This window comes from Enhydra lutris, unplaced genomic scaffold, assembly GCF_002288905.1.
Source record: "Enhydra lutris kenyoni isolate GAN:26980312 unplaced genomic scaffold, ASM228890v2 scaffoldscaffold59, whole genome shotgun sequence".
Classification (NCBI taxonomy): Eukaryota; Metazoa; Chordata; class Mammalia; order Carnivora; family Mustelidae; genus Enhydra; species Enhydra lutris.
Genome location: NW_019154143.1, coordinates 3,905,226 through 3,920,715, shown reverse-complemented (window position 1 = coordinate 3,920,715; position 15,490 = coordinate 3,905,226). Strand labels below are relative to the sequence as shown.

Sequence of the window (15,490 nt, the reverse complement as noted above, 5' to 3'; positions counted from 1 at the left end):
GTGAATCATCAGTCTTACACCTTTCACAGCACATACCCTCCCCAATGTCCATAACCTTCCTCTTCTCTCTCTGTGTGCCTCCCTACCCCTCCTCCCCTGACCCCCCCAGCAACCCTCAGTTTGTTTCCTGAGATTAAGAGTCTCTTATGGTTTGTCTCCCTCCCCAGTCCCATCTTGTTTCATTTTTCCTGCCCTTCCCTCTCCGACCCCCTGCCCTGCCTCTCAAATTCCTCATATCAGAAAGATCATCTGATAATTGTCTTTCTCTGAGTGATTTATTTTGCTTAGCATAATACCCTCTAGTTCTATCCATGTCATTACAAAAGGCAAGGTTTCATTTTTGATGGCTGCATAGTATTCCATTGTGTGTGTGTGTGTGTGTGTGTGTGTGTGTGTGTGTGTGTGTGTGTGAGTATGTGTGTGTGTATACCACATCTTCTTTATCCATTCATCTGTTGATGGACATCTGGGCTCTTTCCATAGTTTGGCTATTGTGGACATTGCTGCTATAAACATTCAGGTGCACGTGCCCCTTCGGATCACTACATTTGAAGATATCAAACTCTTAAATCCACTGTTGGCCTGTTGCTGGGATAGAGTATTTGGTTTTCCATTGGCTTTTGGTCATGGCTCTTTTTCCAGGTTCTAAACGGACCACTAAGTGAAAGAAACAGAATATGGTCCTTGACCAGGTGAAGGTAAAGGTGTCTCAGGGGCACAGAGAGTAGGAAACATTAAGGTGGTCCTGAGGACCAGGGGACATGTGAAGAGCGTTAGGGATGAATCCAGTGGAAAGAGCCTCTTAATGATCTCTTTGAGAAACCAAACATGCTAAAGAAGTCTAGACCTTTTCATTAACTAGAGTACCCTGGAGACCAATAAATTAGTGCTTCCTGTGTGAGGTTTTATAATAATTCTTGTGCTTATGTCCACACAGTCTGCTCAAAGAATTGTAGATTTCAACATAAGCTGATTCATTCTATGGGAACAGGTTCACATCCCTATGTATGAGGGTCCTCTTAGAAAAATAAAAAACATAATGTTTTTTTCCTTAAAAAAGAAAAATGAAGAAATGAGAGAATTTTTCCAAATCTTCCTCAAGACAGTACCTTCAGGACTCGCCTTTCACTGTAATAATACACCCTGGAGAATGAAAATCTAGTAGAAAAGGAAGGGAAAGCACAGGCAGAGGTGGTTAGGAGACTTGTTTGAAAAATTCTGAGGTGTTTTGATGGTGTTACAACTCTTTTTTCTACTTACAAGGGTGGAATCCTGCCTCACAGATGGATGGAAAGGAGCTCTGAGGCCACACTGATGAAAGTCACATTAATTAATCACTTACATTAAAAAAAATGGGACAAACAGGGTAGAAATCAAGTACATTTTAGTAAATGTCCCTCCACTCCTTTGATGTATCTCTTAGTACCCTCTAGTGGTGTCAGAGTAACATTTTCTTACATACGTTAGTACCCTGCCAACTGGGATCAACCTTTGTAAGCTGTATCTCTATAAACTTTATCAGTGAGGTAATCAGGTAAAGATCCTCAAACATGCCTCATAAATATTTATCCTCATAGCTTCTACTGAAGATACTAGAATGGAAGAAAAGGCCATTATATTCACTTTATTTCCAAAGACTAAGCAGTACATTTCTTCAGTATTTCCCCTATTTTAGAGCTGATGTAAAAAGAAACAGTTTAAATATGTTGGCAGTCTATGGTGTAAGGATGTATTATATTTGATTTAAACATCCCATAGTTTTGAAGATTTTTGTTCACACCTGTAAAACTTCCATTCTAAAGCTACGCTTGGAAAGTTACAGATATTTGGTAATCAACAAATTGGTATGTGTGGGCATTGGGGCAGCGAGTCCTGCTCAAGCATTGCATGAAAACCCCAGATTATTATAGACTTTGAACTTGTTCTGAATCCTTGTCCTGACTACATTAATTCATCTTCTGATCTTTTTTTAAAAAATCTGATCAATATATCTTTTCTGTTTTAAGGAAATGTCAGAGAAAACTGTAAAGGAAGATCAGTAATTACAGGGAAAATCGAGAAAAGTAAATATCAATAATTTTCAGAGAAGGCATCTACCTATAATATGGGATAGATGGTTAGAGATGTGATTTTCACACTATTCTTATAAGGAATTCCTGTAAACAGAGAAGAGAACTCTGAGCGTCTAAGATTTTAACCTGGAGAAGGTGACCTTTTACCTTCAGATTTTTGTGGCATAGAAATGATTTTTTTTTAAAGGAAGACTTCTGATTATAAAAGTAATTATACATGCTCATTGTGGAAATTTTGAAAAATGAAGAAAAATGTAGAGCAGAAAATATTAATTCCCATAATCATAACATGGAGATTTCTTTTTTTCCTGTCTTTTCTGCGTATGTCGGAATTTAGATTATATTCTGTATTTGTAACCAACTATATATTTTTAACAAATAAACATTTTCCTATCCTGTCAATGATGTATTATGCTATATATGTTTCATAATTCATTTTTTCCATTACTGCCAGTCACTGAAGTTTAAGCAGTCATGTTAGTTACCCATGTTTTTAGCCTTTCAAGTTACTGTATGTTTTCTGTGACTTTACATTAAACAGACTAAGCAAGTCTATTTTTCTGGTAGTGAATTAGCATAAATAGGCTCACTAAAGGTCTGGGTAGTTTTTAAGCGCGGGGCATCCACATGGATACTGCAGCTCTGCATTCATATGCTTCCTTTTAAAGTCTAAGTGACTTTCCAAATGATTTGCACCAGTTGTCTTAAAGTCGAAGCACAGTGAATAGCAGTTGTGGAGAAATGAATACTGTGGTTTGGGTTTTTGGAAAGCAGCCTCAGCCCTAATTTATGTCATGTCCATAGTGAGTCTTTATTAAAGCACTGCTTTTTTCACATTCTCCTGCAGAATTCATGGTAGGTTATTGGTGATGGTAGCACACCTGTTTTTCTTCATGCTCAAACCACAGACCCCCTTGAGCAAGGCTGTTGCGGTAGCTTGTCCTGCTTGAGGCTCAGGTCTGCTTGCCCTGGGCACTCAGACTCTCCCGTGGCAGCATGCCTTGTAAGCATTGTTTACTTGGTGATGGCAATGGGATCATAGTCCAAGGTAACATTGTTATAAATGTGCAGTTTCTTTGTTACATATTCTTAAATGATCTCAAAAGGAACAACATCTACAATGATGATAATAATGGCTAGCTGGGCTTTCTTACACATAAAAAGTTATTGGTTTATAATTCACTGTTAAATCAGTAAAATAAAAAAAAATTAAGTATATGGATTACTTAAAGGAACTTTCCTCCCTTATTTCCTTTTTTAAATTTTTATTTTTTTAATTTCTTAATTTTTAAATTTCAGTATACTTAATGTACATTATTATATTAGTTCCAGGTATACAAAATAGTGATTCAGCAATTCTGTATATTACTCAGTGCTGATCATAAGGTATTTTTAATCCTCTTCACCTATTTCAGCCATCCCCCTACCCAACTCCCCTCTGGTAACCATCAGTTTGTTTTCTATAGTTGAGTCTGTTTCTTGGTTTGTCTCTTTTTTCCCCTTTGTTCATTTGTTTTGTTTCCTTCATTCTGCCTATGAGTGAAAACACATGGTCCTTCTGTTTCTCTGATTGACTTATTTCACTTAGCATTATGCTCTCTGGAAATCCATCCACGTTGTTGCAAGTGACAAGATTTCATTCCTTTTATGGCTGAGTAATATCCCATTGTATATATCTACACCACATCTTCTCTGTCCATTCTTCTGTCAGTGGATACTTGGGCTATGTAGTTTGGCTATTGTAGATAATGCTGCAGTAAACATCTCGGTGTATGTATACCTTTGAATTAGTGTTTTCATTTTCTTTTGGTATGCCCAGTAGTGGAATAACTAGATCATATGGTGGTTCTGTTTTTAATTTTTTGAGAAACCTCCATACTGTTTTCCCCAGTGGCTGCACAAGTTTGCATTCCCACCAACAGCACATGAGGGTTCCTTTTTCTCCACGTTCTCACCAACATTTGTTTCTTGTGTTGTTGATTTTAGTCACCCCGACAGGTGTGAGATGATATCTCACTGTGGTTTTGATTTGCATTTTCCCTGATGACAAATGATATTAAATATCTTTTCATGTGTCTTTTGGCCTTCTGTAGGTCTTTGGAGCAATGTCTTTTCATGTCTTCTGCCCATTTTTAAAGTGGATTATTTGTTTTTTTGGTATTGAGGTATACAAGCACTTCAAGCACTTTATATATTTTTGAATACTAACCCCTTATCAAGGTATATCATTTGCAAATATTTTCTCTCAGTAGGTTGTCTTCTAGTTCTGTTGATTGTTTCCTTTACTGTATAGAAGCCTTTTGTTTTGATAAAGTCCCAGTAATTTATTTTTGCTTTTGATTTCCTGGCCTCAAGGAACATATCTAGAAAAGTGTTGCTATGTCCGATGTCAGAGAAATTACTGCTTGTGCTCCCTTCTAGAGTTGTTAGGGTTTCAGGTCTCACATGTAGGTCTTTAATGACTAGCTTGCATTGAGCACGTATGGTGTGCCGGACATTGGGCTGTGTGCATTAGTTGTTTTTGAACCTGATGCTCAAGTTGGTGCTCTAATTATTCCCATTTATCTAACACACAGAAAAGTGAGACATAGAGTGTCTGAGTAGCTGGCCCCTGTGTTATAGAGCAAAGAAAGGGCAGCAGGATTTGTGTTTGCACTGTCTGTAAACCTGGGCTTCTACCAGCTGACCTGCCCCACCACCACGATGCCACTATAACATCTTACAAAGTCATCGAAAACAGACTGTCTAAGGAGAGTAATTCCTCTTAGGAGGCCACTTTTGAGTCCTCAGGTAATTTAAGGCCATCTTATATCCTTTTGGTCATGAAGCTCATTTTGATGGCCTTCACTGAGCATGGATTCCTGCCTCTACCATAGTGTGTTCCCTGAATAAAGTGAGGACTCAGGGCACCAGTCTGCTCAGGCCTTACAGAAGAAGCGAGTTTCCAGCAGGAACCATTAGGATCACAAAGGATTTAGCAAAGAAGATTGGGAAGAAGATTCTGCTTTACCTCAATACAAATATGTTCATGTTGAAATTAACAAATTAAGAGTGAATTACACCCAGAAGTTTGGCTTTGATGAGAAATGGTAAACCTTTCTTGAGAATTAAAGAGAAATTTTGGAGGAGGTTCGACACAGTTGTTGGAAATTGAATTTGAGCTGCTAATGAATAAAACGTTACCACATATTTCTTATCAGGAGAACTCACCTGATGGTTCCGAGTCCATCCTGTCAGATGAACCGGAGTGGATAGAAACTCATTGTGGGCCCTCTTAGAAGTTAGAAAGAACTGATTATCTTGCAACTTCCAAAGTGCCCTTTTTCTGAGTCACTCCCCACTCCCGTTCACTTTAGAGGTTGTTCCATTAGGAGTTATTGATGATTTGGGGTGCAACTAATGGAGCAATTACGCAGTAAGCAAATGAATTTATACTTGATTTTAGAGGTCACTGTCTTTTTTTTTTTTTTTTTTCCAAATTGACGTAAAGTGGACACAGTGTTGCATTAGATTCAGGCATATAACCGAGTCTGTTTGCTGTGCCATGCTCACTCACGCGCAGCCGCCGTCGGTCACCACATGATGCTGTTGCACTACCATTGACTAGAGTCCCTGTGCTGTGCCTTTCATCCCGGTGACTTCATCTTTCCATAACTGGAAGCCAGTATCTCCCACTCCCCTTTACCCACCTTGCCCAAACCCCCACCCGCCTCTCCTCTGGCAACTTTCATTTGTTCTCTGTATTTAAGGTCTATTGCTGCTTTTTTGTTTGTTTGCTCATTTGTTTTGCTTTTTTAGATTCCATATGTAAGTGAAATCGTGTGGTATTTGTCTTTCTCTGACTGACTTCTCTTAGTAGAATACTCTCTAGCTCCACTCATATGGTCACACATGGAGAGATCTCATTCTTCTTTATGGCTGAGTTATTGGCCACTGTCTATACCACATCTTCTTTACCCACTCGTCTTTTGGTAGACAATTGGGTCACTTCCATATCTTGGCTATAGTAGATAATGCTACAGTAAACACACGGGTGCGTGTATCTTTTTGAAGTAAGGTTTTTATTTTCTCTGGATAAATTAGAGGTGACCTTTGTCTTCTAACTGCATACCTGGCAATAAGCTAAGCAGAAAATTCACAGGGATGGTTTGAAAGGGGAGAACTCTTTGTTGATGTCTGTTTTTTTCTCTATTTATTTTTAAGAAATCAATGAATGTACTGTGAACCCTGATATCTGTGGAGCAGGACACTGCATTAACCTACCCGTGAGATATACCTGTATTTGCTATGATGGCTACAGGTTCAGTGAGCAACAGAGGAAATGTGTTGGTAAGAGACGCTTTTGATAGATGAAATTATTAAATACCAAATATTTACACATTAAGAACATGTTTTATGTAATTATCATGGGAAATGTTATTGTGTTTAATTTTTTAAAATTTTTATCCCCGAACTAAGAGAGCCCAAAAAGAGGTTTATTAATCTTCTGGGATGCTCCTGTCTCCTGGTTCAATGTACCTACCTACCTACCCGGCCAAATGTAATATAATTAGATAAAGGTGGAAAAAATTTTTTTAAAAAGATGAAGGTGAAAAAATTTCCAGAGGTTTCTAGGTATAGTAGAATAATATAAGAAAATATAGAACAATAAAATGGTAGCAATAGCTACCTACTAATATGTATTTAGCAAAATAAAATTAATATGTACTGCAATAAAGACTTACATTCATGTAAGTGCATAAAATCTGATTTCTAAAAGCAATTTCTAAACTGAAAACAAGCTGACAAAAAAAAGAAAACAAGCTGACACAAAGTTGTTAATGAATCTACAAAACACAGGGTCTTGTACATCGTTCTTTGGAAAAAAATGTATCTCCGAGGTATAATAGCGTTATGGAAATCATTTGAGTGCATTATGTTAACACTAAATTTAATTTCTCTCTTTTTTAGAAAAAGGAAATTCAGCACTAAGAGTTATAAAGCAACAAAGGCGTAGACGCAATTAATAGAAAACAACAAAGGCGTAGACGCAATTAATAGAAAGCAACAAAGGCGAAGACCCAATTAATGTGGCTTTAGTGTGCTAACTGCCGTTCTGCAGGCTGTGTGACTTGTGCTGTTTGGTTTCACATGTACGTGTGGGTTAGGTCAAGGGAAGAATCCACCTGCTCTCTCCCACAGCTTTTTCTCTTGAATTTGGATACATACATCCTATTATTCTGTTTGGAACCCTGGAATATGAAGTTGAGAGGGGCAGTTACGATCTGGTCCAACTTCACCCACATGTGCAACGGAAGAATCCCTTTCAGTATATTTCTGGCCACCTCTGCTGAACTGACCTGGGAGTCACACAGCAAATTTCAGCGCTTAGATGACTTCATGAGTCTGGCAGGTCCTTCTGCGTTGACCCAGATCTGTTTCTCAGAAACAACAGTGCCATGCTTGTAGTTTTGGCTCTTGAAACAAAACACCCTAAGCAAATTCCCTGTTCCTAATAACCATCCTTCAAGTACCTGAGGACTACGATCATGTCTCCACTTACTGTTCTCCTCAGTTAGGAAGATTTGGCGCACAGGGCATAGTTCACTGGTATTTTATGGACAGGGAGACCAAATTTCATGCTACACTGCACTAATCCTTTTATCTGTATTTTTGTTAACAGATATTGATGAATGCACTCAGGCCCAACAGCTCTGCTCCCAGGGACGCTGTGAAAACACCGAGGGAAGTTTCTTGTGTATTTGCCCAGCAGGATTTATGGCCAGTGAGGAGGGTACTAACTGCATAGGTAATGGCAGTGTTCTTCCTGATGCATAAATTCCCAGATTTGGGTTGTTAGCTCCCCTAAGATCCCATTAATCTTACTGCTTATTCAGGCAACCCAGAATTTATTACTGAACACCTTTTATGACATAGTAGGTACTGGAGAATATAAAAATGGAATCTTTTCTCCATCACTTTTGAATGAAGAGTGTCCAATATGTGCGGAGCCCTAGGTGGTAAATGTTTCGGGCCCCCCATAAATCAGAACCACTCAGTTTTTGAAACATGTCAAACCAATTGAAGAGATGGTGGTAGGAATAGGTTATTTTATTCTTGACTTCAAACTGACCGGGGAGATGGGAGAAGTTTGAAATTCTATTCTGAGAAATAAAACTTGACGATGTTTTCTGCTTCATGTAGATGTTGACGAGTGCCTGAGGCCAGATGTGTGCGGGGAAGGGTACTGCATCAATACTGCGGGGGCCTTCCGGTGCGAATACTGTGACAGCGGGTACCGCATGACCCGGGGAGGCCGTTGCGAGGGTGAGTCTGCGCCACGTCCACGTGCAGGGTGCACGTGAGCTTGAAATGCAGGGCTGGGTCCACAACCGAGGCTGCCAGGCACCCAGCCCGGGACTTGCCTTCCTCTGCCCTTGTGTGTGCGACACGAACTCATCCACACTCCTCCTGCCTTCTGGACTCACAGCCTCTTTGCCTCTCCTCAGTGGCTTGGTCCGGATTACCGTCCATCGTCCCATTCTCCTTGTTATCTACTTCAGCAACTGCCTTCCCTGGCATTTAGAATAAATCACTTTGGAATAATTAATTGCAGAGTAACTTAGCATAAATCCAGACTTAATTCCAGCTTCTGGATCTTTCCTCTGGGAGCGTGGTACGGGCTTACCCACTGTTGACGGTTAATTTCCAACCTTTTGCCTCGTTACATTCGTTTTGTGTGTTTTGGGACTAGCTCACCAACCCTCCACAGATGCACCGTCTGACTAACTGCAGGTCACATTCCAGCACGCGAGATAAAATTTCTTTATTATTGACCGCAGCAATGAAGCTGCTAGTGTTGTGTTAAAAAAAAAAAAAAAAAAAAAAGTTCTGAAAAGCTTTTAGAGCATGGCCAGAATGATTAACCACTTAATTTTTCTGCTCATGTTTGTGTCCCAGTTGCAAAGGTTCTTTTTGCAAGAATTATTTCCATGAAGAAATGTATTGCACTGCCTCTTCAGTGCTGCATGGGTGCCTGCCAACAGAAGAGTGGCGGGGTCCCTGAGCACATGTCTGAAGGGCCAGGCTGCTGTGGACGGTGCTGGTTCCATGGGGCTCTTTGCCTGCCTGCCCGAGGAGCAGCCTCTTTTCTAACGTGGCTGGGCTTCCAGGCCGGGGCAGGGTCAGCCACGCTGAGGCAGGCTGCACTCAGCTGTCCCTGGCTCCTCTGGGTTGGTTTTCTTCATGATCTAATGACCCGTGCTCAGAGGGAAAGCTAATTAGATGTTTTTTGGCAGCCTGCACCTGCCTATCCGCCTGGCCTCTTGTTCAGCCCCTTGTATTCTGATCTGGAGAGAAACGGGAGCATTTTTCATTACTGAATCTTCGGCCAGCTCGGATCAGAATGGAGCTATAAGGTCTCCTCTGGCAGCTGAGGGCCGTGGGACAGCAAGGGGTGAAGTGTCCCCACTCTCCTCTTACAAGGGACCCTCCCTGTGCCCCTGAGAGGCAGCATGCCCAGGAAAGGGCAGGACACTGGCCTTGGCTCCTGGCTCCCACGCTTAGGAACTGTCTGGCTTGGAGCCAGTGACTTAGCCCCTTTGAGCCGCAAAGTTAACTTTCCGGGCTGTCGTGAGAATAAATGCATGCTGTCATGTCTTGTGTGGTGCCTCTCGCCTCACTGGTTCTCAAGAACTCTTAGTCTCTGGAAACTTCCCCCTTTTCCTGATGATGTGTTTTTGCAGAGACCTTCTCAGTACATCTGTATCTGTGGGAGTGGTTTTGTTGTTGTCGTGTCTTGTGTGGTGCCTCTCGCCTCACTGGTTCTCAAGAACTCTTAGTCTCTGGAAACCTCCCCCTTTTCCTGATGATGTGTTTTTGCAGAGACCTTCTCAGTACATCTGTATCTGTGGGAGTGGTTTTGTTGTTGTGGAGCCTGCTTCCCTCTCTCTCTCTCTCTCTCTCTCTGCCTGCCTCTCCATCTACTTGTGATCTCTCTCTGTCAAATAAATAAATAAATAAAAATCTTAAAAAAAAAATATGTCATTTTTATATGTTAAAAAACCTTTTGGCTGTTTTCTCAAAAATGTGGTTGTAAATTCTCTTAGATATTTGAATTGAGACCTTGGACTGGAAAGTGTTTTGTTTTGTTTTGTTTTGTTTTGTTTTTGAGAGAGAGTGCATGTGCAAGCTGGACATAGCAGGTTTGGGGGTGGGGAGAGGGAGAGAGAATACCAAGCTGGCTCCAAGCCCAGTGCAGAGCCCATCACTGGGCTTGATCTCAGGACCCTTGATGTTGGTCCTGAGCTGAAATCGGGAGTTGGATCCTCAACCAACTGAGCCACCCAGGCACCCCTGGAAAATGTTTTTAGAAAGTACCTGTGTGTTCCAAGACGAAGTGCACTTAACAAAGGAGCATAGAGTCACATCATGGAACACACTGTGTTTTTACCCAGTTCAGGGCACTGTAGCCAGAGCCGTAGCCTTCCCTAGTTAGTGCATGGCAACTGCTCTTTGATTTTACTCTTAATACTGAGTTAAGTGATAGAGAAATATCAGATCTTCTCAGTACTTCTAGAGTGATGCAATGAAATGATAGTGTTGTTATTGTTGTTTTTTAATGGCCAAGGCTAAAACAGTTCTTCTCTATTCTGAAGTCATTTATGGGTCTGCTTGCTTTATTAAGCACATCTGTAAGAGAATCTGCTGTGCAATGAAACATACACCAAGATATGATACACCATCTTGGACAGCAAGGATCTTCACACTGTTGACCAAATATTATTAGAAAGGAAAATTGCAGTGTGACAATGCAATGTACTAGGTCTGAATACTGTATACCTATGTTTCTGTTTTCCAGTGTACAAGCACAGTTTCGTGCCTTTTTAACAATGGCAGACTTCAGTGGGTGGACTTTTTGCAAGCAAGCTTTGTAGAGGTTGAATAAGGTTGACTAGATAAATGCAGTTTTGCCATGTAAATGCAGCTGTGTGAGGAAAAACAAATTGAAGGTACTTAGCTTCAACTGAACTACAGAGCTTTTTCCCAAAAAAGTGGCTGTGCTCTATGAAGTTGTTAGAAAACAACTTAATTTGAGGTTGGCAAAGATACAGGGCCAACATCTGCTATCGCATGTTTGAAGCACGACTGTTTCCTTCCAGGAAAAGAGTGACGTTAAAATTTTATGCAGCATTTGTAGGTGTTCCTACATCCTATAGTAGAGGAAACTTTCTGAAACAATCCATGGGGAGAATATTATAGTCTTTGAATTAAAATGGTCTGCAACTTTAGAGCTACACAATAATCAGCAATCTACACTAGAGCAAGAAGATTGTTTTGTATCAAATTTAATTTAAATCAAACTATAGATGTTCCCATTGGTTTGATATGAGAGCCAAACATATAGATTAAGGGAGCAGTCTGATCCGTTCCATCCAGATTGTTACACAATGGTTTTTTTCCCCTAAAACACAGAGGAGGTAAATCTTACTTGTCACTATTAGTTTGTCTCACAAGTTGAAGTAAGGAATAGAATAATACGTAAGAATCTAAAATAAACAAAATCAGCTCCACATTGCTTAGTGATGATATCTTTATGGTGATGAGATTGGAAGGAGCCTTTTCAGATTCATTCAAATATACTTTGACATGCAGTAATTATGAAGCGAGCCACATATTTGCAGGACATAAGTGTGATATATTCTACTCGTAACAGCTGATTTGGTGGCTTGTGACATTATTGGCATACTGTTTCCAAATAAATTATACATTTCAGCATATAAATTCTTGATTTAGCATAGTGTCTTAATAGCTCAAGGATAGGTTGGAAAATCAAACCTCTGGCAAATATTTGCGAAGTGGAAACATCTGTTTCAATTGTTGTGGGACAATTTATGCTCATTGTGGGGCAGCTAGGAAGCCAGAGCATTTTTGTAAACCTTTCCATGAATTAACATTTGACGCCTTCTTCCTCCTCTTCCCAAACTTCCTCCATGGCTCTCGCATAACAGCCAAAAATTATTCTTTGACTTCCATGACTACCTTGTGGAAACCTTTGTAATGATCATGGCCCAACATTATAAAAACTGTTTGCTCATCAGCTTTTCCAAAGTTCAGAATTGACCCCTTTAAAAAATGTTTGTCCCTAAAGTGTATTGCCGGTCATTACGGCTTCAGTAAACTATGTATGCTGATGGAAAATGAACTCCTTTTTTCATTTAAAATCACTGTGCTTTAATATTTCCAAGCTTTATTTATTTACTTACTTACTTACTTTACTTTGAGTATTCATCTAATGAGGAAAAAAGTGAAAGGTCAGAATACTCATTCTTATATTTTGCCAAAAAGCTTTCTTTTTCATTTTGGAAAAAACAATAAATATACCAAATTCTTTTTTTTTTTTTTAAATCAACGTATAATATATTATTTGTTTCAGGGGTACAGGTCTGTGAATCATCAGTCTTACACCTTTCACAGCACATACCCTCCCCAATGTCCATAACCTTCCTCTTCTCTCTCTGTGTGCCTCCCTACCCCTCCTCCCCTGACCCCCCCAGCAACCCTCAGTTTGTTTCCTGAGATTAAGAGTCTCTTATGGTTTGTCTCCCTCCCCAGTCCCATCTTGTTTCATTTTTCCTGCCCTTCCCTCTCCGACCCCCTGCCCTGCCTCTCAAATTCCTCATATCAGAAAGATCATCTGATAATTGTCTTTCTCTGAGTGATTTATTTTGCTTAGCATAATACCCTCTAGTTCTATCCATGTCATTACAAAAGGCAAGGTTTCATTTTTGATGGCTGCATAGTATTCCATTGTGTGTGTGTGTGTGTGTGTGTGTGTGTGTGTGTGTGTGTGTGTGTGTGAGTATGTGTGTGTGTATACCACATCTTCTTTATCCATTCATCTGTTGATGGACATCTGGGCTCTTTCCATAGTTTGGCTATTGTGGACATTGCTGCTATAAACATTCAGGTGCACGTGCCCCTTCGGATCACTACATTTGAAGATATCAAACTCTTAAATCCACTGTTGGCCTGTTGCTGGGATAGAGTATTTGGTTTTCCATTGGCTTTTGGTCATGGCTCTTTTTCCAGGTTCTAAACGGACCACTAAGTGAAAGAAACAGAATATGGTCCTTGACCAGGTGAAGGTAAAGGTGTCTCAGGGGCACAGAGAGTAGGAAACATTAAGGTGGTCCTGAGGACCAGGGGACATGTGAAGAGCGTTAGGGATGAATCCAGTGGAAAGAGCCTCTTAATGATCTCTTTGAGAAACCAAACATGCTAAAGAAGTCTAGACCTTTTCATTAACTAGAGTACCCTGGAGACCAATAAATTAGTGCTTCCTGTGTGAGGTTTTATAATAATTCTTGTGCTTATGTCCACACAGTCTGCTCAAAGAATTGTAGATTTCAACATAAGCTGATTCATTCTATGGGAACAGGTTCACATCCCTATGTATGAGGGTCCTCTTAGAAAAATAAAAAACATAATGTTTTTTTCCTTAAAAAAGAAAAATGAAGAAATGAGAGAATTTTTCCAAATCTTCCTCAAGACAGTACCTTCAGGACTCGCCTTTCACTGTAATAATACACCCTGGAGAATGAAAATCTAGTAGAAAAGGAAGGGAAAGCACAGGCAGAGGTGGTTAGGAGACTTGTTTGAAAAATTCTGAGGTGTTTTGATGGTGTTACAACTCTTTTTTCTACTTACAAGGGTGGAATCCTGCCTCACAGATGGATGGAAAGGAGCTCTGAGGCCACACTGATGAAAGTCACATTAATTAATCACTTACATTAAAAAAAATGGGACAAACAGGGTAGAAATCAAGTACATTTTAGTAAATGTCCCTCCACTCCTTTGATGTATCTCTTAGTACCCTCTAGTGGTGTCAGAGTAACATTTTCTTACATACGTTAGTACCCTGCCAACTGGGATCAACCTTTGTAAGCTGTATCTCTATAAACTTTATCAGTGAGGTAATCAGGTAAAGATCCTCAAACATGCCTCATAAATATTTATCCTCATAGCTTCTACTGAAGATACTAGAATGGAAGAAAAGGCCATTATATTCACTTTATTTCCAAAGACTAAGCAGTACATTTCTTCAGTATTTCCCCTATTTTAGAGCTGATGTAAAAAGAAACAGTTTAAATATGTTGGCAGTCTATGGTGTAAGGATGTATTATATTTGATTTAAACATCCCATAGTTTTGAAGATTTTTGTTCACACCTGTAAAACTTCCATTCTAAAGCTACGCTTGGAAAGTTACAGATATTTGGTAATCAACAAATTGGTATGTGTGGGCATTGGGGCAGCGAGTCCTGCTCAAGCATTGCATGAAAACCCCAGATTATTATAGACTTTGAACTTGTTCTGAATCCTTGTCCTGACTACATTAATTCATCTTCTGATCTTTTTTTAAAAAATCTGATCAATATATCTTTTCTGTTTTAAGGAAATGTCAGAGAAAACTGTAAAGGAAGATCAGTAATTACAGGGAAAATCGAGAAAAGTAAATATCAATAATTTTCAGAGAAGGCATCTACCTATAATATGGGATAGATGGTTAGAGATGTGATTTTCACACTATTCTTATAAGGAATTCCTGTAAACAGAGAAGAGAACTCTGAGCGTCTAAGATTTTAACCTGGAGAAGGTGACCTTTTACCTTCAGATTTTTGTGGCATAGAAATGATTTTTTTTTAAAGGAAGACTTCTGATTATAAAAGTAATTATACATGCTCATTGTGGAAATTTTGAAAAATGAAGAAAAATGTAGAGCAGAAAATATTAATTCCCATAATCATAACATGGAGATTTCTTTTTTTCCTGTCTTTTCTGCGTATGTCGGAATTTAGATTATATTCTGTATTTGTAACCAACTATATATTTTTAACAAATAAACATTTTCCTATCCTGTCAATGATGTATTATGCTATATATGTTTCATAATTCATTTTTTCCATTACTGCCAGTCACTGAAGTTTAAGCAGTCATGTTAGTTACCCATGTTTTTAGCCTTTCAAGTTACTGTATGTTTTCTGTGACTTTACATTAAACAGACTAAGCAAGTCTATTTTTCTGGTAGTGAATTAGCATAAATAGGCTCACTAAAGGTCTGGGTAGTTTTTAAGCGCGGGGCATCCACATGGATACTGCAGCTCTGCATTCATATGCTTCCTTTTAAAGTCTAAGTGACTTTCCAAATGATTTGCACCAGTTGTCTTAAAGTCGAAGCACAGTGAATAGCAGTTGTGGAGAAATGAATACTGTGGTTTGGGTTTTTGGAAAGCAGCCTCAGCCCTAATTTATGTCATGTCCATAGTGAGTCTTTATTAAAGCACTGCTTTTTTCACATTCTCCTGCAGAATTCATGGTAGGTTATTGGTGATGGTAGCACACCTGTTTTTCTTCATGCTCAAACCACAGACCCCCTTGA

At 39.5% G+C, this 15,490-nt stretch overlaps 1 protein-coding gene across 3 annotated transcripts in view; it reads left to right on the top strand.

The window, feature by feature from the left end:
* Positions 1-15,490, top strand: part of LOC111158428 (latent transforming growth factor beta binding protein 1) — a 415,776-nt gene that overhangs the window by 280,018 nt on the left and 120,268 nt on the right. For all 3 annotated transcript variants that reach the window (XM_022520435.1, XM_022520437.1, XM_022520436.1), the window contains 3 exons: positions 6,276-6,401; positions 7,735-7,860; positions 8,256-8,378. In XM_022520435.1, the coding sequence (XP_022376143.1) occupies positions 6,276-6,401; positions 7,735-7,860; positions 8,256-8,378 (375 nt within the window). The remainder of the gene's footprint in view (positions 1-6,275; positions 6,402-7,734; positions 7,861-8,255; positions 8,379-15,490) is intronic.